General features: G+C 35.1%; 5 protein-coding genes across 7 annotated transcripts in view; 2 read left to right on the top strand and 3 right to left on the bottom strand.

The window, feature by feature from the left end:
* LOC109539572 overlaps positions 1 to 1,750 on the top strand; it is a 13,197-nt gene extending 11,447 nt beyond the window's left edge. The window contains exons 6-10 of the mRNA XM_019907401.2: positions 358 to 492; positions 543 to 706; positions 756 to 994; positions 1,051 to 1,300; positions 1,350 to 1,750. Of these exons, the coding sequence (XP_019762960.1) occupies positions 358 to 492; positions 543 to 706; positions 756 to 994; positions 1,051 to 1,300; positions 1,350 to 1,594 (1,033 nt within the window). The 3' untranslated portion in view covers positions 1,595 to 1,750. The remainder of the gene's footprint in view (positions 1 to 357; positions 493 to 542; positions 707 to 755; positions 995 to 1,050; positions 1,301 to 1,349) is intronic.
* Positions 1 to 3,235, bottom strand: part of LOC109539573 — a 24,503-nt gene extending 21,268 nt beyond the window's left edge. Inside the window, exons 1-2 of one of the 2 annotated variants that reach the window (XM_019907402.2) lie at positions 3,004 to 3,235; positions 1,882 to 2,126 (exon numbers count right to left, since the gene is read on the bottom strand). In XM_019907402.2, the coding sequence (XP_019762961.1) occupies positions 1,985 to 2,126; positions 3,004 to 3,095 (234 nt within the window). In that variant the 5' untranslated portion in view covers positions 3,096 to 3,235 and the 3' untranslated portion in view covers positions 1,882 to 1,984. Of the gene's footprint in view, positions 1 to 1,881; positions 2,127 to 3,003 lie in introns of those variants that run through there. The other variant, XR_007281628.1, reaches the window with a different exon arrangement.
* A 562-nt stretch (positions 3,236 to 3,797) lies between these two features.
* LOC109539570 (endoplasmic reticulum resident protein 44) lies at positions 3,798 to 7,300 on the top strand. Of its 2 annotated transcripts, none has more exons than XM_019907399.2 (8): positions 3,798 to 3,996; positions 4,183 to 4,258; positions 4,939 to 5,107; positions 5,189 to 5,379; positions 5,983 to 6,218; positions 6,276 to 6,435; positions 6,494 to 6,679; positions 6,744 to 7,300. In XM_019907399.2, exons 1-8 carry the CDS (start codon positions 3,949 to 3,951, stop codon positions 6,881 to 6,883), a joined length of 1,206 nt encoding a protein of 401 aa, XP_019762958.1. In that variant the 5' UTR covers positions 3,798 to 3,948; the 3' UTR covers positions 6,884 to 7,300. The 2 variants fall into 2 exon arrangements, with proteins under 2 accessions (XP_019762958.1, XP_019762959.1); XM_019907400.2 differs by lacking the exon at positions 3,798 to 3,996 and adding an exon at positions 4,030 to 4,122.
* Positions 7,301 to 11,774: 4,474 nt separating this feature from the next.
* Positions 11,775 to 15,726, bottom strand: LOC109539528 (doublesex- and mab-3-related transcription factor A2). The gene is made up of 3 exons (XM_019907310.2): positions 15,522 to 15,726; positions 14,067 to 14,246; positions 11,775 to 12,479 (listed from the first exon to the last, which is right to left on the bottom strand). Exons 2-3 carry the CDS (start codon positions 14,229 to 14,231, stop codon positions 11,862 to 11,864), a joined length of 783 nt encoding a protein of 260 aa, XP_019762869.1. The 5' UTR covers positions 14,232 to 14,246; positions 15,522 to 15,726; the 3' UTR covers positions 11,775 to 11,861.
* A 2,997-nt stretch (positions 15,727 to 18,723) lies between these two features.
* Positions 18,724 to 22,303, bottom strand: LOC109539525 (sodium channel protein Nach). The gene is made up of 7 exons (XM_048666535.1): positions 21,971 to 22,303; positions 21,583 to 21,919; positions 19,890 to 20,001; positions 19,558 to 19,834; positions 19,441 to 19,494; positions 19,032 to 19,223; positions 18,724 to 18,979 (listed from the first exon to the last, which is right to left on the bottom strand). The coding sequence occupies exons 1-7, from the start codon at positions 22,233 to 22,235 to the stop codon at positions 18,873 to 18,875; spliced, it is 1,344 nt and encodes a 447-aa protein (XP_048522492.1). The 5' UTR covers positions 22,236 to 22,303; the 3' UTR covers positions 18,724 to 18,872.
* Positions 22,304 to 22,307: the final 4 nt, after the last annotated feature.

Below are 22,307 nucleotides of genomic sequence, written 5' to 3'. Positions count from 1 at the left end.
AGATTTGCGTGGTTTTTTTTGAGTTGCAAATTCCACTTGAACATGACGCTGCTTTTTTCGAAGTTTCTCAAGAACCATTTGAGCCACAGAATTCGCTTTGGCATCGTTGAATAGAGAATTGAAAAGTCGATTCAGTCGTAACAACGTGAGTGGGGAAATTCGAGTAGTTTTGAACCAGAAAGGCAAATTTGAATATCAGACACTTAGGTGCAAGATTATGCCAAAATTCCATGTTTTCCGTCCCGTTTTTGATCATTTCTCGGAGGCAAAATGAGTTAGAACGCTCATTTGTACATCATTCTAGAGAGAAATAGCATTTTTCGATGATCCTTTAAATACGATTCTATTCAATTTTAGGACATTATTATCAGGAACCTTAATCATCCAATACAATGCGTTCATTCAAACTCAGTCAGACCGACTACTCAAAGTGGGCTGCATTTTTGGAAACCAAAGTAAAGTGCTGATTGGTACAGGAGTTACAATTACATCGTAAGTATAGCTATCAAGCACTGGAACAGTTTATAGTGGGAACATTTTAGGAATCTTCCCAACAAAGGAAGCACGCTTATAACGACGATATCGAATGAGACTGTGGCCCCTGTAGTGGAAATGAGAGTAGTGGATCTGAGGTCTCAAGATGAGACTACAGACACGCAAATCGGCCAAGAGCTGCAGCTGATAATTGAGCTGAAAGAAAAAACCAGTAAGGAACGATCCACTGATGATAACAGTCATTTAAAATTGATTTGTAGATACTTATGACTTGTGGGCAAGCCACTTAATCGCCATGACCGAGAAGGGCGAGGAATCGATTTTCCTGCTGGATGACCGCGGATGTCCCACAAACTTAAACATATTCCCTGCGTTGAGCAAAACTATTTCCAATGGAACAAGGCGGCTGATCGCTACGTTCCAGGCATTCAAATTCGCGTCTTCTCCAGTGGTTCGGTTTAGCGTTCTTATTCAATTTTGCTCCAACGAATGTTCCCCAGTAAGCTTTTTATATAAAATGAATAAATGCAAATCATAAAAAAGTTCATTCCCCAGATAAAATGTGACAACAACGGTGAGTCCTATGGCCGAAGGAAGCGAGAAGTCAGGACTCATTTAGTTGAGACAATAAACGGGAGTAAAATGATTCGCAGCTTCAATCAGTTGAAGAGGAGCTTTGAAGCCAACTCTTCAGTGATCAACCAAATGCCCTTGGAGTATGTTATGATAGTGAGGGATGCGAGTTTTCAACCGGATAGGCTCATAGTAGGAAACAATGATGGCAAAATCTTAGTGGCCGGATACAGTAAGTTTGAAAACATTAATCCAACCAAAATTTCCAATAAACCTTTTAGATTTTGTGACTGACGAAGTTTGCATGGACTATTCTCTAGTCATAGGACTGATTGTGACATGGGTTCTTGTTCAGCTCATATTTATTATCGCCTGTATCTGTTTGGTTCGACGCTATAAAAAGCATTACCAGGAAGAATTTAGCAGAGCTTCAATGGAAGATCTCAATAAAAATTTCGGGCTCGGATTCAGCAATTTGGAGAACCGAAGAGTGCGGTGGGCGGACAATGGCGACAATATAATGTAGACGACCAATTGTTAACATGCGACTAACATGTGGACGAATCCAAATATAAGAATTTATAAAGACTCTCACGCCCTGAATATGGAATATTTTGCAGCGAACTTTGCATTTAATTGTTTAGTGACTATATTTATTTAATATAATAGTTTTATATTCCAATGCGCTTTTAATTCATACCAGGTGTTAACTATTAAGTACAGTTTAAAATGCAACAAAAACTACATTTTTAAATTGCTGTTGATACCACTCAGCGACAAGCGGATTGGACGGGAAAAATAAGGTAAAAACTATTTTTAGTCAAAATGCTTTAATGCTCCCAAAACGGCAAACATTTTCCTCAATATCCCAGCTAAACAATTCTAATTTCCAACATTGAAAAGATTACATGCTGTATTATCTCACATCTGGAGACTGTGATTCAGAGACCCTTAAATCTTTTGCTAAGTCAAGTTGTTTTTGCAAATTATATAGATTTTCAGCTTTTCTTCTTTGTCTTCTTTCGATGTCATTTAGTACACCTTGATGAAGCTGATCCCTATAAGTTATAAACAAAATACAAAAATGAAAACTTAAATATCATTTAGAAAATGTTAAATCGTTTAATAAATTCGAACTTTTTTTAACATGGCAAATAATAGATTGAATTATATAAGCAACATTGATGTTTTGAACTCAAGCTCAAAAAAGGTACATTTAAGTACTGTTCTTTTATTGACTTTAAACGATTCGTTGTTGAGCGAGTCTGAAGAAACACAAAAGATGGAGATTAAGCGTATTTGTTGTCGAAAAACTGATATATTTTTCGCGTAGACTTTAAGAAAAAATGCGGAATTTTTAAGTTATAGTTAATATCCTTAGATTAGTTCAATTTTTGGCCTACGCCGATGATATAAGTTTGTGCACGCCCGAACTATTTTGCGCGCCGTCACTCGTCTCAGAAATGAATTTTGCTCCTTGATAAGGAAAACTCGGTAATTATTGTACGATAAATAGCAAGACGGAAAGCCGAATAACCAAATTATTACTATTCTTGGTTTCAACGGTTTCACGTCTTTGAAGAAGAAATGATTGGAATCCTTTGATAACAACTTTTCCATATTTTAATGTATAGATTCAGCTCGCGAAAGTTATCGACGTTATTTCTGGATACCCCGTTGAGTAGAATTATGATCTGGTTTTAAGCAAATAGGCCGGAACCTCCAACATCATATAAAGGGATGTGAATAGAACCACAGATCCTTAAAATAATTTGGAGAGAACACCAGATCCGGAGCAAACTGATAATGGCCAACATCAGACACGGCAGGCGAAGAACACGACGAGGGAAATACAGATATATTTCATACGGTTTGAAATAAGAGCCAGAAAACGATAAATACGCGATATAAAGAGTAACTTGCGATTTACTTTACCTATCTAGATACTGTTTATAATGTACATGTCCAATGATCCCCAATGCAAAAGCTGAAGCACCAAATAACGTAAGTTTCGATGCCAAAGACATGTTCACTTTTCTAATTCACTAATGCCGCTAAATAATGTGTTTAAAACTTTTTAAATACACATTCTTAGTTGCCAAACATTCCATAAGATTATTTTGATATGTTGAGGTTATGACACATAACGACGGGCACAGACTACATACTATTGACGGGAAATCAGAAGTAAAAAGAGATAGCCAGTATTGGAGGCATTCGCAAATAACTGAAATTTTTGTCTCAATTTCACTTGGAAAGTAATAGTTTAGTGTAATGAAGCTAATTGAATTAGGGTATTATTACAGCTTAATTAATTACTGTGTGCATAGGATACAATAAAAATAATTTCTATAGGTAAGTCTTAAAAGTGCCATGTAAATTATTGTACAATGGAAAGATTCAGTTTTCACTATAATGAAATGCTAAAATTATTAAATTGAAAGCAACCCAAAGAATAAATATTACAAATTATGTAGTTATTAATTAAGATTATTAATTAACGTATTATTCATAATAATATTGAGTAATTGACGCTATAAATTGCTACTAATAATCTTCCAAACGTGGACAGTTAAGCCCAAAGCACAAATTACTAATTAGTTCTGCATCCTAATTTTTAAAATTTATTTCAAATTTTTTTCTGATAATACCATTAATTGCGGCATTGCCAAACTGTACCAAAGAAGCGAAGTCAATCATTCCATAAAAGTAGAAAAAATGCGGTGACGTTTAGAAGACCTTGATTTCCTGACGTTTGTTTATTGGAGAATCCCAATTTAGCCGATGTAGAATTGTGTTTCCTTAACTTAATCCTGTTTTTCTTATACATTAGTTATTGGAAATTTGTGATTTAGTGTATCTAAGTGTTAAGTTAAGGATATGGTTAATTTACTTAAAAGCAAACGTCACATTTTTGCAGTATTATCGGTAAGTGGGTTCGGATTAGGATTTCCGCAAATTTGCCACGACAGAACGGTATTTTAATATGAAAAACTGTTCATTTATCTACCTCACATGATTTAAAACAAGCTATCAGTGCCGGCACACGTTTGGGTATTTTAGTAGCCTTATTTAAATACATTAGTATGTAACCTTACAACTGTTTAAATTTAGGTACTATGTATGTTCTACAATCCAACAGACAGTGGAGCTGTTGAATTAACCGAAGTTAACTTTGAGCAGATTATGTGTAAGTACCTACGATCTTTATAATAAATTTTAGATGAATGTCACAGTACCTGAAGCTGGCTGGTAAGTAAGTAAGCAAATCTCAAAACTACTCAGGTCCATTAAAGTTCTATATACTTTTGGTTTTAAGTCTTTAGCCAAGCTAAGTACTGCAATCTGATTAAAATGTATACTCACTTAACATACTGAACCGTACTCGAAACTTTCAAGTCATAATGTGTATGTGTGTGTTTGCGAGTCAACTCGAGATAATATATTTTTTGAGATATTTCAATCAGTAAAGCACATTATTTCACAAGCCAGCAAGGTTACTCTGCAGGGATCCTGCATCAATTTCCCCCGAAACTGAACCCGTTAGTGGCACTAAAGATCAAATCTTAAGGCTAAGAGTGGAACAAGCCTGATAATTTAGCACACCATCGTATTTTTGCGGACTGATTGACCGATATTTTGAATAAATTGTGACATACTATAAAAGCTCGTGTGTAAAAGACTACATAATCCAAAACACTTGTTTGGTTGGTTTCTACTTGGGCGCCGATCGTGGCTTTGATTCTCGACTTTTTCGCGCGCTCTGGAAATCTTTTTGTAACATGCACATGCCGTATGAAATTAAAAAACAAATCAATTCCAATTGATATACCGTCGGATCTTCGAAATTGTTTAATTTTTCATTTCCAGCTGGCCATGAGTTAGTCATGATTAACTTCTATGCCGATTGGTGCAGATTTAGTAATTTGTTGAGGCCAATTTACGATGATGCTGCCGATGCCATAGCCAAAGAATTTCCAGATGGAAAGGCAATTCTAGCCAAAGTAGACTGTGATCAGCAGCCCGCACTTCAGTCCAAGTATAAAATATATTTACTTGATTTATTTTCAACGTATTGTTTGTGAGAAGTTACAATAGTGCGCCTCTCTTTCCCGATAAGGTTTCAAATCACCAAATACCCCACATTAAAGTTAATGAGGAACGGGAAATTGATCAAGAAGGAATTCAGGGGCCATCGGTCGGTCGAAGCGTTCACGGAGTTTATCAAAAAGCAGCTAGAAGATCCTATCAAAGACTTCAAAAACGTATCAGATATACAGCTGACTGAACTGGATCAAACATCGGTTATTGGTAAGTACGCATTCCAGTTGTTCTACCTGCAGTTGCACGCATAGGGAGTTTTTGTATTTTTGGAAGGCATCAACCGAATACTAAAATTTATGAATAGAAAATAAATAAACATAAATACAAACAAATTCAACGTGCTAATTTAAGTAGTGCATGGTTTGACTAAATTATAAACACAACTATGGAGCAGAGAAAATTGTCTTTCTTGCGTTTTTCTTCTGGTTAAGTGTATTGTTCGATGGAAGCATAACGGTGCCTGAAAATTTACCATTAACCCGTAGTTTATGTAATCCGCCTTAAGGTGCACTTAGGCGTGAATGGTTCTATAAATTCTACAGGAAAATCTGTTATAATTTACGCTCTCTGATAAAAGCTTTATTGCGTTTATGCCCGGAGACTTTCCTAGAAAGATCAAATATGATCAAACCCGCTTTTTCTCAATTCTCCAACTGTTGCTAGAGTGGAGCGGGGCTAATTTGGTTTTTGTGGCAAAAGCGCCAAAGTTTTATAGTAACGCTTTATATTCGCGTACAGCTTGAGACTAAACCAAACAAATATATTGGGCTTTGGTCTGTAAATCTCTGCAAATCATGAGTTTCCTTTTAGGATACTTCGATAGTCGCGATCAGCCTGAATATCAAATATACCGACGAGTTGTTACAACTATGCAACAACACAAGTGCCAATTCTATGCAGGTTTTGGGGAATCCGCTCGAAATAACGAGACTGGAGAAACTCCAACCATTATTGCACGTTCTTACAACGACGGACAGGTTGTGGATGAACAGACTGTCAATAGGTCGAAACTATCCGACTTTGACCAGCTGTTTGGCTGGATGATTGTAGGGGTATTAAGTTATGTTGACTTAGTGCCAACACTGCCATGTGCAATTTTTCAGGCTTTGTGCTCCCGACTAATTCGTGAAATTACCTTCGAGAACGCCGAAGAATTGACAGAGGAAGGCCTGCCGTTCCTTATCCTATTTTACAAAGATGGCGATAGGGAGTCGATTAAAAAGTTTACTGATGTTATACAAAAGGAACTGACATCGGAACAGGGTTTGAGTTATAGAAATTAATGATAATATTTTATAAATCGAGACAATAATTATTTCAGAGAAAATCACCTTTTTAACAGCCGATGGCAATAAATTTGCCCACCCCCTTCATCACTTGGGTAAAGGCGAAGACGATTTACCCGTAATCGCAATCGATAGCTTCAAGCACATGTACCTCTTTCCTAAATTTGAAGATATCCAAATTGAAGGAAAACTCAAGTCTTTTATCATGGATCTCTACTCGGGTATGCATGTTGCTTATGCCGTTGATATGTCAAATTCTAGCCTGGTTTGTTCTTCAATATGCAGGTAAATTGCATAGAGAATTCCACTACGGTCCAGATAGCGACAAAGGAAAAGAAGAGCAACCCACTAAACCGCCGGAGAGTACATTTAAAAAATTAGCACCATCGAAAAATAGATACACTTTACTAAAGGATGAGCTGTAGTTCATTGTAAATTATTTCTAGATTTTAAATTGTTTGTGCCGTCTTTGAAACGTAAATTATTTTTGTTTACTGAATTTATTTTCGACATTTATTCCAACCCTCAAGCATAAAAAGTTTATTGACTTTTTAATTTTATGTTAGCTATTTCACAATTAAAGCTCAAAGAACTGTACAATTGAACCTAAGCATGCATCTATAGTTTTTTGCTTAAAGTATGTTTTTGCATATGCGACATATATTGAAATAAACTAATTTTCGAATTTCTACTGCTAAATTGTACATTCTATTTGGGATTTGGCCATTTCCAGCTATCATTGTAGTTTATAAGTAGAAATGTCTACTAGTGGTCGGTGGAAGAGTTTAATTTTCATTTGTAAATATTTATAATTTTCATTAATAAATTACATTTTTATTTGCCCCAAGGTGTTATAATTTGTTTTAGTCCTACTGTTCGGCTATTGCTCACTTCTATTAATCAATCTTTATCAAATTGATTGAGTCAATGCCCCTCGCTTTAAACGTATTTCGCACTTGCGCTGCCACGCCAATAAAAACCCCCCTTAGTGTATTTTTCCCGTTTACTCTGTTTGTTTAGGAATGGTCCATTTCGCCCTCAAGTGCCCGAAATCTGATGTAATAAAAGTCGCAAGGTAAACGTCTTGCGGCTGCGAAATCACCCTAATTCGATAATACTGCGGTAGGTAACCCTCCGGTAATCTGATCTCTTTGTTTGATTTGTAAGTTAACACTGATTCGCTCTGTTTACTTATCATTTACTTCGGTCCATCAGTAAGTTGTATATCTAAATTGAATCACCGCACGTAGAATTTTGATTCAATTGGAGAACAAGTGGCTGGAATGTGCACACTTAAATCATGTTTTTGCTATATTTTTAAGAAAAAAACTAGAAAGGTTGTATGATTATTGTTAACAGTTGGTGTTATCTTCAACTGAAACACCTTGATACACTAGACTGCAGTGAATCGGAATAAATTCATTTGGGATGCCGTTTTTTTTTTAATAAACTTCAGAATAAGTTTGTTTTTGCTGTGCTTTTTCTTATGGCGAGATCATTTTTAGAGGTGCACCAAACAAGTTACGACTAACTTTTTTCAGTTCGAATATTTTAACCGGTGGCCATTCCTTACGGCAGTGAATTTTTCAGTGGAAGACTGGCTTTGATGTTTTTCTCCGCCGGTTCGCGGTTTTTGGGGTCTCCTAAATTTTTTCTAAAATAATATCAAAATTTTCTTTTCTATCCCAAAAGTGTAGGCTGTCCAAAGTCCAATTTGACCATCACGAAAAGTACTAAACGCAAAAGTCGTTATTACAAACGAACTTTTCTAAGATTTTGTGCCCCAAAGCTTTATACCAAGTGCCGCTAGTGATTTTAAGTATGTTTCTTATTTGACGTCTTTATCAATAATTAAGGGCAAATTTGCTATCGACGCAGAATTGGGGACGTTTTTTTCCAAGTGTGCGTCTGTTAACTTCTTGCCAAGCAAAGTTTCAGTGGAATCATCGCTAAAACGTTGGCGATTTCTAGAAAATATTTTTTATCTCTTTCTGAATTTGGTGGTTTTAATAAAAATCGTTCTCTTTTTGCATGATTTGTCTCGTCCATTCACGTGCTGTTTTATTTTACACATGTCGATAAATATGCATGTTTGCAGACGCATTTGACTATGCCAAAAATTATTTTTTTAGTACTTTATTTAATTTATTTTCATGACACTGTGCTCACACAAGACAACACTCCAGTTTCAATAAGCGAATATAGCCTATGTAGGGTAAATTGGAAGCGCATTCGGAATACTCCACAGTCAATTTCTAATCTTATGGAAAATTGTGATGCTGAAGTCTACCCCAATGTAAGAATTTTTTATGCATACTTGCTTCACTACCAGTTAGTGTAGCGACGGCAGAAAGGTCCCTTTCCACACTTTCAAGGCTCAAATCTTCCTACACAAACTCCGCAAAATATGTGATAGAAAATCCGGAAAGCTGCACATTAGAGCAGAATAAAGGTTGCAAATAGAAATTTTATCCCTAGTTACCATTTGCTACTGCAAGTTGAATTGCCGTACGGATCCAGGTAGCTGAAAAGCTTATTAACCCGATTTTTGCTCAAAAAGTCAACGCCATTTAGAGGCTCAAATTTAGAAGAACAACAGCCTGAAATGCGCTGGATTGCCAAAAATCTGAGATATATCGGACGAATCCTAGCCGCTGAAGTTCCCTAGCATGAATCGTTGGGACAATATATATATATATATATATATAAATAATCTTTATTTCCTACAGAAAAAGGCTATCGATCCAATCGATCTTTCTGCCCTTGACGCAACGTAAAATTTGGCAAAAACGTGCCAATATCTAAATAAATAGTCAATATCCCTTGCAGCCTCTTAGGGCGCTATGCGCTAAACCATTACAAAGCAATAAACAAGTTACACCTACCTTTAGGCATTTTGATCTGGATTCTGCGCTATTTTAACATTTGAATACAGCAAAAAAATTGATTGTGTGTGATGATATATTGATTTTGAAAACTTTAAGGCGATTGAATTTGTAGTTTGATTTAAAAGCAAACTACTGCCGAAAACCTGAGTGATTAATGTTGAAAAGTGGAGTGAAAATAATTAAAATTTTGTACACTTGCTATCTCATGAGAAGCAAGGACCCTTTAATTTATGGTATAATTCATAGAAGCAAAAGTACCTAATTATCTAGTTTGCGCCCCTTGGATTTCGATAATAAAACTTACTTTCGATATAAATTCCCTACCTCTCTATCTACTAACTATAAGTCCTTCTACTAACACTTTCATAGTGGATTTTTCCAGAAAACTCTTTTTCAACCACTTCAAAGTTCGAAAGTTTACGATTTTCGTTTGCTTTGGTTGAGAGTGGTAGTAGAAGGCATTTCTGCCAAAAAACGCCACTAACTATTATTACCGTAACTCTTTATTGTCGAAATCCAGAACGGCCAAAATAGTTACCTTAGATGACAATATTAAGTGAATTTCACAACTTAAGGCTTAAGTTTAGATAGTAAGAGTCCACTTTAGAAAACCTTGGTTGGTCAATTTTTTAAAGTTGAGTGCAAATGATTTTAATTTGAAAAATCGAATTGAGAATTTAAGAAAAGTTAAATTTTGGGTGTAATTTAAAGAAGAAAACCCTGCAAATGACGCAAATTACCTGCCAAGGCAATAAAAAGTCTAGTTCACAACGGAAAGTTGATAGTTTTACATATGAAGAGTCTTCTGTGGAGATGACTGCTGACTCGTTAACGTATAATATCTAAGTTTAAATTATTTTTACAGAAAGAAAATTGGAAAAAATTCAAAACTCCATCCAAAATGCAGTCCCTCGACGCTCGTTGTTGAATAAATATGGCCTGTAGCAATTTGATAAAATACAAGTTAATAATATGAGATTAAACGCTCAAAGAATCTACATCTACATGGCAACCAGGGACAAAGTAATGCCACACTTACCGAAAGCTGCATCGTGCCACCTGGAAAGGAAGAAAAACATTCTTTAATATTACAGAAATTTAGTAACAAGTGTAATTGTTTGAACTGAACAAAGAAAGCAAAGAGAAAAAAACAATGCCAACTAACTTAGTTTAAGCTAAAGGATTTGTAGATTGGAATTCATTTTTACCGGCTGCAAGCTCGCGCCCCCACTCACCATTTTCGACCGATTAATCCTCAAGAAACCGACACCACATTTGAACACACTTCACTTAATCAAAGTAGACTTGAAGAAACAAAAAATATCTACTCCGAATTGAAAACTTTAATCTCAGTCAGTTAGCAGATAACGGCTAATCCAGCGCACTTGCCTTATTGGCACCATCCTGTATATTCCGTCTATGAACAAAGGACTGACAACGTATTTTGTTCACCACCCGAACCAAACTGTGATATTTAGTCACCTTTTACAAAAAAAAAACTCATACGATATTGAGACTTTCCGAAAACAGCGAAGAACAGCATTAACGTACGTGATGATATAAGTCTTTACTAATCGTCCCTTTGGATGAATCATTTGCAGTTCGATTTCCGTTTTTTTTTTATTGTTGACTGTTTTGTAAAAAGTGCCTGTTTGCAAGCAAATATTTTCAATTGCAAGTTTCTGATTCAAACTGGTTTGGATTGTCGCCGTGAACAAAACATGTTTTCCAGCCAAATATGAAACTCTCCAATCAGGGAGCGGAATAGACTCGTAAATTAAATACTCTCAGACTTTTGATTTTTATGAAACTTTTAACACATTTACTGCTCCGGCTGAATACAAAACTTGCTTTCCACACGAGCGAGCTCTTGATTTAGCATTATGCTCAATTTTTATCAAACTGAGTCAGAAAATCAATTTTTATAGAAGATGTGTCGCGCAAAAGTGATCTAAAGAGAAGATCCACATTATTGCCTTGATGCAGCCTGCATTTGTTAAATTCTAATTCATCTATTTCTAGATTTCGCGTTATTCACAAAGTTGTCTATTTCTATTTGCAAGTTTTATTTCTTTTGAGCCATTTTTATCTTCCGTATGCCGATTTGTATACATGTTTGCAACGCCAAATGCGCCTGGCGCTACTTAAAAAAGCGCGCAAATTTTGATCACATCCTTCATCAGTATCGGTACATTTATTTAGTCTTTCCATTGGAAAAAAATAGATCAGGAACTCAAAAGCATGTTTGGAAACACTGAAAATGCAGCCACAAGACTGATTAATTCTTAGTCGGCCATTTGAACATTTCATTTGGTTAATTGTGCAACAACCCAAACGACTTCATGGACAAATTGAAACACTAAATTGAAGTTAGAAGCAATCTTCTATCTATCTATGTAAAAAAACCGTTTTGGGAAGAAAGCAATTGGAACTCTAAAATATTTTAATATTAGGATACATAATCTTTGGTACAACTTCACTTACAGGTATGTGTAGATTATCTGGTCTGAAAAGCTCAGGGCCTATTATCTACTGGACTATACAAATTGTGTTTGCATTGATCGCAATCGCAAAATCCGGGCACGTAAACCGGATTTCGAATGACCGGCTTAGGAAACAATGGAAAAAATGGATAAAAACTGAAGACCTCGCTGGAAATCATTGGAACGGTTGCGGCATGCATTCCCATGTAGCTGGAAGGTTTTGTGGAAGCTTTCGAAGTGTTTGCCACCGGCTTAAAAGCCGATGCGGATTCTTCTTTGGTGCTGCTCGAATCCGATTCGTTGCCGCACAACGTCGATTTGTGCTTGTTCAGGTTGAAGTGTTCGATGGCTTTCAGTAGGTCGTGGTTGCACCTTTTCAAAACCAACTCCAACACAGCCCTCTTTTTATTCGGAAACAGTTTGCCCAGCATTTCTATTGAAGCTGGACTAACAGTGATATCGTCTTTGCTGATTTCTTGTGCGGACTTTTCCTGGGGCGGAGGCTCGTCTGCGGTCTCTGTCTCTGGAGAGGTCACTTGCATTCCATATATTCTACCAGGAGGCAAATAGTCGTAGGTCGTTCCACATTCAGCAGATGCTAGATGAAGAGCAATCGCATCCTCAGCAGCTTGTTGTCGTTTCAGCGCAACCTCAACAAAGAAGCGAAAGCTGGATTATTTTGTGTCAGATTTTCAGCAACGATTATCGGCTATTTATATTGGTGGATATGGGAGAAGGCAAAAATATGTCATCGTTGATGTAAAAGGGGTATCCGATTTATCAATGATTACTGATGTACCCTTGTTTGGTAACAGAAACTGTGCAAACTCTTCTAATGGAATATCGATCAGGCACTCGAAGATGCGGGGTATTATGTTGCGATGCTTTTTGATTTATTCATGAAGAGTTTGCTGTTTTTCTGCCTTTAAATCCCCTGTGAGTGAATGGTGGAAACACATTCAATTAATCAGCGGCCATAGAGGACAGAGAATTTGTAAAAATTTTTAAAGTAGAGTGACAGAATTTTCAATTACACTTCGAAAATATCTGCATGAGTTGTGAGAGTGTTTGGTTGAAGTAAACCAAATGTGTTCTTAAGCCGATCTCATTTTTGGCAAAACCTGATTATTTGCTAGTTTTCATGAGTTTTTATATTGAAGGAATCAACTTTTCTTTGTTTTCTGCAAGTAATGCCTGGTGTTTAATTATAAAAAGTTGGTGACTGTGTTGCAAATTGTAAAATCCATTATGGTTGGAAAAAAGTTATTTTGTTTGTTTTGTTTGTTATTATTTAAACGTGTACGAAGTATCGACGCTGGTGAAAAAAAAGCAAAAAAATGTATTTGGGAGAAACTAAAACCAAATAGAATTTTAAGCACTCTGCATTTCCAAAAGCGGACACTTTTGTGCTCAACTTACGAGTAACCCAATTTACGGGATAAACCATTAAGTTTTAAGCGCAGGAAACTGCAGCAGGATTTTTCCGCATCTTTCAGAGACCTGAATATAGAAATGTGTACAAAAATTTAAAAAAATACGTTTTCGCAATTTAGAAAATGCTTCGTAGAAACTTATTTATCGTAAATTTTATAAAAAAACAAAGATTGAACATAAAAACAGTTTCAACAGTTGATTGATTTTGCCAGGTCAGAATGGAGTAACTGAACTAAAGTTACTTTGTCTTTTAGATGGAAACTGAAGGATTTAACGAGTGTCCGAATAACATTTTTCAAATTTGTTAACAAAAGCTTCAGACAAAACTCAGCCTTGCTTTCCTTTAAAAAGATGCAAAGCATTGAGGTTGTGTTAATATTGCATTTTGCTGAACATCCAGCAAAAACAGCTTATTTCCTTATATTTGTGTTGGTGCCACAAGTTTTTCTTTTGTACAGTGGTTTTTGTAGTTTTACGGCCAAATTTACCCAGCAAATATTACACAGGAAGAAGAGCCAAAGTGGTTGTTTTTGAAAGAAAATGTGCAGAAAGCCTGTGTTTTAACTGTGATCATAATTGAACAACACACTTTCTCATTACATGTTGATTTATAAAATAATTAGATTGCAAGCAAGAAATGTTTATCTTGTTCATAATTTCGCTTTGATTTTGAGAAAAGGCCCATCAATGGTTAATTAACAATTAAAGTTAATAATTCGGTATTAAAAAGAGTTTAAAATGAAACTGGACACATTGTTTAATAGTGTTTCATCTGGTTAATCAATTATTCTAGTGCTAATTACCTGAGCAGCCATAATCCTTTGCCTCTCTTTGATTAATCCGCATTTAGCACAGTTGCAATTCTTGTAGATACACTGTTTCTTGTGGCCTCTAAGTGTCGATATCATTCCATGATTTCTACATCGGGCACATTTTGGTACTCTGGCCGATCTGTTGTTTGTTAGCATCCCAGTAGTACCTATCTGAAACAAAGATAATAAATTAACAAAATGGAAATGTTTGTTGCTGAGTGGAATTTATTTTAAAAAGTGTGCAACAAATGTTCTGGATCTTCCTCAAGCGCTTGATATTAATCAGTTTTCGCTCAGCTATGAGGCTCCAGAACGCATTATGTAGAATGGAAATACTAAAGAATAAAAGACACAGAGTTAACAGTTAAAACAAACGATTACGGTCGGAAAAATGATGAAATGATTTTCTTCAGGTTGAAATCTAGAAAAGAAAACAGAACATTTCCAAGCTAACTGTTCTAGTTAGGGACTTTTATTTGCTTGGAAATTCGTGTTTAGGGCGCTTCGCCAGATAAAAATTCTAAAAATTGTAAATTTCAAAATAAATAAATTTAGGAGAATATGAAATTAATGCAATGGCAAGCGGTTAAGAACTTTCAATCCATCAATTTGTGTAATTTATCAATATTTTTCTTTTCGGTTTTCTGATGTCTTAATTCTCGTTTTTTAAGTATTTTCAGTTTATTGTGCAAGACATAATTTATCTCTGCTTACAAATAAGTGATTTAAGGGAGAGATACAGGAACTTTAGGGACACAAGAATAAATCCAATGAAATAGAAAAAATGTCTTCTATTGCCCCAAAATAGAACAATTTAGTTAATTCATTAATTCAATAATTCATCTTCTGCTTATTTACTGGCCCTTTTAGTCAAATGTGAATTTTTGGTTTACTATAAATCTGCAGCAGATTTTCTTAGCTGAGTGTAAAGATATATTTATAACGACCGACTACCGCGCCGAAAATTACGGTATTTTGGTAACAGCAAACTTGCCTATATTTCAGCAAAACTCTCTTCTATGTGTAACGATGTATAAAACATCCACAACAGGAAAAATTTTGTTTTAAATTCACTCAACATTTTGAATATTTAGTCGACTTTGCCCCAAAATTTTCAGCTGAAAAATTCATACAAAAACACCGACTTGTTCAATATATTATTTTGAAGCCAAATATACTAAAACAATATAATATATGTAGATTTTAAATTTAGTATATTGAATTTAATGAAATCATTCAAAATAACTTGATCATATTTCAACAGTTACTTTATAATACAGTGCGGATAATTATTTATTTCGTAAACATAGATCTAAACCTACAAGTTTTGTATTTTCACTTCATCTGGCCTCTTTGGCTGAAACATTTAAATTTTAAAAATCTGATTTAGTTGCTTTAATTTAATTAATGTGCATCGAAATATTTTAACTCCCATCTAATACTTACTGATTAATAATCAAAATTAACAGCGGCCACCACGAACCAACCCAGAGCACTTTTTTCACACAAGAGCGCACTCAAAAATAACTTTACGTCCGGAAAACTGTATCACTAATCAACTGAAACAAAATCTCCTTAAAGAATACAAGAATAGAAAGATACTGAAAATGTTTTCAGCGATGACAGGATACAGCATCCCGATCTGTTCAGTGGCAGATCATCATCTCCCGGCCCTTCCCCAATTGTTCCCGAGCACCAATGGGAGCGCCAACTAAACGGGAACGTCCGCCTTTTTCCCCGATATTCTCCCGGAACAAACTCAAAATCTCACTCTCGTTAAAATGGCATCTGTAAATAACCTGCTTGGGCTTGAACTGAATTGAATCATGAACTAAAGCCGAAAGCATTGATTGAAGAAAATATTTATTGTTTTATTTCGAGACTAATTTGTTGTTACCTAAACGGTTATAATTTGCCTGTTTTCACCAGATTTATTTGTGGATGTTAATTTTTTGTTCGCAGTTTTAGATTGAATTCGATTGCTGTACGTTCAAATACTTTTTACGTGTTGAGACATTTTAGTAACTTTTTCATCTAAAAATAAGCGAAATTGATTTTCAGAAACATAAGAGTTTTTCCATTGAAGGGATTATATGATTTTTATTTCGCCGAAGGAAATAAGGGTTTTTACCAGCGAAAATACTTGAAGGAGAATGAAAGAAAAGTGAAAATTTTGAATTTATAACTTTTGCATTTGGGTTAGTCTTGCGATTACAGTTTCCAAATAAATTCACTCGCAAACATAAGGATTTTGTTACTGGAAACATTTGAAAATACGCCCATTTCGCAATTATGAAAACCATACTGACTGACTGCCTCTTCAAAAATAATTTATGCATCTTCCTGGTTACAGTAATTTCTATTAAAACATTTACAAAACAGTCTTTGCGACGAAAATTGCGATTTTAATAATTTAGCCGACTATTTTTTATTAGCGACGGACTTTCGCGGAAGTTTCAGTTTTTTTCAGTCATTAAATTTATTCATTCTGTTTTAGAAACTCTATACCGAATGTGGAAAACATCCTAAATGGATCAAAAATACAAGAATCGCCGAAAATGATGGTTTGAATTAGAAAATCGTAGAAAGTATAAGAGCAAAAATATGAATTAGCAACTGTTTGCTTTACTTAGGTTTTTAAGAGAAAGTTCACATATTTTTGAAACATTCGAAACCCGAAGTACTTAAAAATATTTTAAGCGTTTTTTTAGCGTCCACCAAGATTGTAAAAAATTAATGAATTATCACACGAACTGGAAGAAAATATGCTCTTGATGGAAGTGGAAAATTTTCTGTGTTTTTACTTTGCGAACAGTTAAGGGTTTGCGAATTTTTAAATATAAAATATTTAATATATCTGGAAAGTATCGTAAAAATAGTACATGCGGTGAAATTTACATAAAAGAAGTAACACATTGAATGAAAAGTACTACATTGACGTGGTGAAATGGTGAAATATTGAAGAAAATTTCTGAAAATTTAATGTCGCATGTTATGGAAAATTCCAAGTTATGGAAAATATATATTCTATCTGTAAAATAGGAAGTTTTTTGAATACGAAAGTTGGTACAAAACACAACAGTAAATAACTATCTTATGGAAGCTCTTCTGATGTTTTTCATTATGGTTTTCGACAAGTATAGTTAAGTTACTTTAAACCCCTTAAGCCAGTAAAGTCAGTTTTTTTTTGAAAAATTGGTAACAACGGTCGTAAACGTTTTTAAATAAAAAAAATATCTATAAAATAAAAACGTTCATGGCATCAGCAAAGATTTTTAAAGGCTTCAAAAGCTGAATCTTTTATATCGACTATCAAAAACAGCGAATGGAATAAAAATCATCTTCATTCGGGCTCCGTCGGATTAAAAATTTGCCTGCTAAATCCATTCTACTTTGCTAACAACGAAATTTAAAAATGCCTGGATGCATCTTTCTTTCCTGGATGCGAAAATTGTTTAATTTTAGCTTGACGGTAGAGTTCTCCTTCATGTTCATTCATCTCCTCTTCAGTGCAAAAATTGTAGTTTCTATAATTTGAATTTTGATTTTAATAATTATTTTAATGATTATCGCGTACTTTTCTCGCTTATTTTTGTGGGTTCCTACTTTTCAGACTCTTCACGTTCAATAAAGTAATACAGAAGATAATATCATTGTTATGAATGTGAATATAAGAAATCGTCGTCTACTAAAAATCAATTTTTTAATTTTTTATCCATATATTGAATATTGAAACGGATAGTCGTCAAGTAGCCAAATTTTCATTGTCCAGAAAATATCATGAACAAATAAACAAATCATCTGAAGAAAATTTTCAAAACATGGCAACATTTTTTGATGTATTAATAAGAGCATATTAGAGCTGAAGCAAAAGTCTTTAGATGGAAGCAGCTCAATTTGGGCTTCAACACTACAAAAACCAAAGGAAACGTATTTGTATTTCCTGTTCAGCCATCTTTGCGTAGGCATTTGAACATTTGCTAATTCCTTTGTTAAAACTACGAAAAAATGAAAAAATTGTCCATGGTTGGTTCAACAGAACAAACTTGATGCTCACGAAAAAAGCGAAACAAACTCTTTCCTAGTTAAGTAACAATTTTAAAGAGATTAACACAGCTTTTAGCGATTAAAATTTCAAAAATTGAGTCTCTTAGAAAAAAAACATTAAAAAATAAAAGGAAACCCCACCAGCTACCTATAGAGCGTGAAACTTGGGTGGTCTGGCAAAGACATGTGTTATGCAACAAGTTAATGGATTTATGTTTGTTTAAAGAAACTGACAGTAATACGTCACATATCGCTCACGATGCTTGTTTTCCAAAGGTGTAAATCCGCCCATCTAATTTGAAAACGATTTGATGCGTTTTCGTATTCCGCTCATTTGCTACTCAAACATTGTTACCGGCGATTTATTTATAAGTAGCGCAAACAACGTCGGCATTAAATGGATTTCGATTTTCAATTAACTCTGGATATTTCCAATTATTTATTTATGGTAAAACGTAACGTTCGCTTAAAAGTAACTAGATGGAAATAGATGTGAAAACAATGCATTTTTTTTGAGTAAAACCCTTCAAGAACCCCACTAATGCTCTTGCACCATGTCTGAGCTCATATACACCATTAGCGTGATAACTGCAGTTGTAAATATTTTGCAAATGTTTATTTGAACGCAGTTTCAACATAACAGCCTACATGTGCATTACAGTGTATATTTAGTACTAACTAATAAGACTAGGATGTGGAATCAAAAATACTCAAGCGGGCATTTGGCGTCAATTAAGTCTAAGCGGATTTTCAGCTTTTTATAAACCAATACAGCCTCAAGGTAAAGTAGTAAATCAGCTCCATGACTGATAAGGCGCTACATCCGAAGAACAGCCCCATCACTCCTCCGAAATAGACTGCAACCAAAAGATAGTTAAAGTGGAGCAATTTGTTTGCTAATTTACCCACCTAACAAGTCAGAAAATCGGAATATTATGTCGCGTTTGAATCGCATCTCCGGAAAATTCTTAATTCCATACTGGATGTTGGACTTTAAGAACCATTGACGAGAGTCCATTTCTTCCACTACATAGCTCACTTGTTCGCAGTTTGCCAGGCAGAAGCAGCTGGCGTTTATATGTTCCAGTGATATCAGTTGCTCTAGAGGAAGTAGGGCTTAAACACTAAAGATTCCGGAATATAAATGGAAATATTTCAAATTGAGTGTAACTCCTGTCTTCTCTAGACAGCTTTTATTGGTCTTCACATCTCGCTTCTATCGCTTAACAAATTATCAATTTCTTCCGTTGTAACGTTGTATGAAGAACGTGGTTAGAAAAAGGAACCTTTGGCTGAGTCAAAAACTTCATCCACTCACCTTTATATTGCGCCAAACACTTCAAGCCCTTCACATCGCATGTTCTTTCATGTGCTGCAACAGCAAATCATTTAAAATTTAAAAAAACATCGATTTTACCTTTAGAAGCAAACCTACGAAGTTTTCTGTAAAAATGCGGCACGCATCCACACAGATTTAGGGCCAGACGTATCCTGCACTCCATCCTGCAGATCAAGTACGAATAAACTGGAAAATGAGTCAAGTTACTTTCATGGTAAAAGCGGCATTTTCTCTGTCTGATTCGCAAGGTTTTCGTATCTTCGCTGCTGATTATGCTCAGAGCTGTGTAGTAGACCTGCAGTAAATGATCGTTGGGAACAACCAAGGGTCTTCTACGCACGTCTGGCACTTCAAAGGGGCCGTGAATGTACACCTGGAAATTTGCATGAAGGGTTCAACAGTTCTGGTGATTTGGCTGGGTGTTTTACATTGAAGCCCGTGGACACATTGGCGATATTTGCAGATACTTCACCATCAAGCGGATGGAGCTCAAAAGTACTGGATAGAGGCAGTATTGTCTGCTGATTGACGAGCCATGGCCTGGTATCGATAGTAATATTTCAGAAGAAAATAATAAAGACACATAAAAAACGATTGTTTGTAGGAGTTTTATTGCACTGTCAGCTTTGGTGGTTTGGAAAATATTAGTTGATTTTTGTAACAGTTGGCCACAGAAGAGTTTTAGAAAAAAAACTTTGGCAAGTTTTCAAGATAGGAGTTTCAAAAAAAGATGTCGGAAGTATAAAAATGTTGTTGAGCAGCATGCAAGCAATAAGTGAATGTTTTCTTGAGAGTTTTTGTATCACACATAAGAGTTAATATATTTATACTAGACTTTTGAAGAATCCGACAGCATTTTTCAATTGAGACCTTTTCTGGTTTTGAAGTTACGATATTTTCAATATGAGATTGCAACAATCGTTAGCTAAATTGTTTCTATGCCACATTGAAAGGCATTGAAAAAATTAGTGAGCGTTTGCCTTTGAGTGCATTTTTTACTAGAGTAGCTTTGAACAATTATTGTGAAATTGTGAATTTTTCAAATTGAGACTTATTTTAGTTGAGCAGTTAGGAGCTTTATCAACGGAAGAGATAGGGTCAAGTATATTGCTTCAATATCAGTTGGCATAATAAAAAAAAACGAATCTGTTCAATCAATAAAATGAAAAAATGTAAAATTCTGAACTTGGGTGAATTTATCATTTAATAAGTCAGTTAAAATATTGGCAAACTGCTAAAGAAATACAGTACTTTCTTTCGACCAAATGTAGAAGCATAGAAGAAATCAATCCATATATGGGTTTCAGTCATTTTTTTGGCAGAAAAGAAGTGAGCTGATGATTTCGTTATCAAATTGTTAATTTTTCAGATCAGTATTTTCCAAACGTTTGGCAGCGGGCAAGAGATCACTGAGTGGTTGCATGTGAACAAACTTCTATGTGAGTTAAAATTGAGGCTCTTTTTCAATTTCAAATTTTCAAGTTGGAAGTTGCAGTAGTTTGGAAGTTAGTAGGTGTTGAATAAGACGATGCATAAAGGAATTGCCTTTCAATTTAAAATTTGGGAAATTACAGAAATCAGTAGGTGCTGGGATTGCTCTATCTACAGTTGTCGGGACGTTTTCATGCACAGTTAGAGTAAATTTTCATTCGAAAGTTCAATTTCAAGTCAAGCTAGCTTGGAAGTTAAAAGTTTTTAGCCTTTTATATTCATATAGTTCGAAACTAGGAAATCGACTAAACTCACTCAGAGAGGTTTTGGCGTGCCTCCACGTTTAGGAATTTGAAAAGTTCAGGATGGTTTCAATAATTTTTTCTGAAGCCTTTTGCCTAAGTTTTAGAAATTTGCTTGAAAATTACCCATTCTTTATTTTTGATTTTTAAGGGAAATGTTGGAAAGGAAAAATAGTCAATCTTACATACATATCAAATGCGTATTTAAAAGCAAAAAAGTTTGAAAACAAATACATCTTTTCTTCTGACTGATATCAAAGAATCATTCGTTTTCCTACATTTTTTTTTAATGGATTATATAAAGAACGACGCAACTCTACAGTTTTTAAAGCTGTATAACTCAAGTCTGTTCCTTATCAATATTTCCGTGTTTCTCTGAAAAACTTACTGATACTTTAGAGAAAAATATACAGCCAATGGAGAATTAAAGCAGTAGCAAAGGCCCATTTCCGTGAAAGTCTGCGCTAGCCAGTCGTTGGTGTTCAAAACTTGTCCGGAAACGGTTATTGTTGGTGGAGTGTTATCATACAATTTCACAATCGTCGACAAATAGTTGCTGGGATCGATTTGATCATCTTCAAGGATGGAATGAAGAGTGCTTAGATTGGAGTAGAAAAGAGAAGTGAGAAACAGCTTCAGTTTGCTTGAATTAGCCGGCCTGACTGTATGTAATATCTCGTCTAGGGCTGTTTCGTTCATGTTATTTGATAGGCAGAAGGTGATGGCTGCAAAAGAAAAGTTTGCTCTATTTCAGCATTTTAGGCGATTTTTATTACCTGGGAGATACGTGGTCCATAAATACCGATCTCTATCCACGGATATGACAGTTGGGTTCGTGTAATATCGGTAGATAGTCATATAACTTAGAGAGAATGCATAATAAGCGCTTGCTATCAGCAAAAATGTCCATAAAGTCTTTTCCAAAATATGGGGAGTTTTTCCAATTTGGTACAACCCGTGAACATTGCTGCCAACCAGAAACTCGCGATAGTATTTAGTTGCAGGTTTTTTGCGATTGGGAACTATTCGTTGCTGTTCCATTTCTTCGACTTGATTCTACTACCAAGAATAAAAGGCCAGGATTTACCAGAAAAGATAATATATTTTTGTTAT

The sequence above is a fragment of the Dendroctonus ponderosae genome, unplaced genomic scaffold (assembly GCF_020466585.1).
Source record: "Dendroctonus ponderosae isolate FM_Combo_2020 unplaced genomic scaffold, Dpon_F_20191213v2 Dpon_F_20191213_5, whole genome shotgun sequence".
Classification (NCBI taxonomy): domain Eukaryota; kingdom Metazoa; phylum Arthropoda; class Insecta; order Coleoptera; family Curculionidae; genus Dendroctonus; species Dendroctonus ponderosae.
Note: the sequence above shows the minus strand (reverse complement) of the source record. Positions and strands in the feature narration are given on the sequence as shown.

What these genes read in the sequence shown, in the direction of transcription:
- LOC109539525 (XM_048666535.1), bottom strand. Translation starts at nt 22,235, where the DNA reads ATGGAACAGCAACGAATAGTTCCCAATCGCAAAAAACCTGCAACTAAA. An exon ending in TATTTTTCTCTAAAGTATCA is followed by an intron (nt 20,002 to 21,582) that starts GTAAGTTTTTCA and finishes TATCGATACCAG; the next exon opens with GCCATGGCTCGTCAATCAGC. An exon ending in GTGTTTGGCGCAATATAAAG is followed by an intron (nt 19,224 to 19,440) that starts GTGAGTGGATGA and finishes TACTTCCTCTAG; the next exon opens with AGCAACTGATATCACTGGAA.
- LOC109539528 (XM_019907310.2), bottom strand. Translation starts at nt 14,231, where the DNA reads ATGCTAACAAACAACAGATCGGCCAGAGTACCAAAATGTGCCCGATGT. An exon ending in AAAGGATTATGGCTGCTCAG is followed by an intron (nt 12,480 to 14,066) that starts GTAATTAGCACT and finishes TTCTTTGTTGAG; the next exon opens with GTTGCGCTGAAACGACAACA.
- LOC109539570 (XM_019907399.2), top strand. Translation starts at nt 3,949, where the DNA reads ATGGTTAATTTACTTAAAAGCAAACGTCACATTTTTGCAGTATTATCG. An exon ending in AGCTGTTTGGCTGGATGATT is followed by an intron (nt 6,219 to 6,275) that starts GTAGGGGTATTA and finishes GCAATTTTTCAG; the next exon opens with GCTTTGTGCTCCCGACTAAT. An exon ending in TATCATGGATCTCTACTCGG is followed by an intron (nt 6,680 to 6,743) that starts GTATGCATGTTG and finishes TTCAATATGCAG; the next exon opens with GTAAATTGCATAGAGAATTC.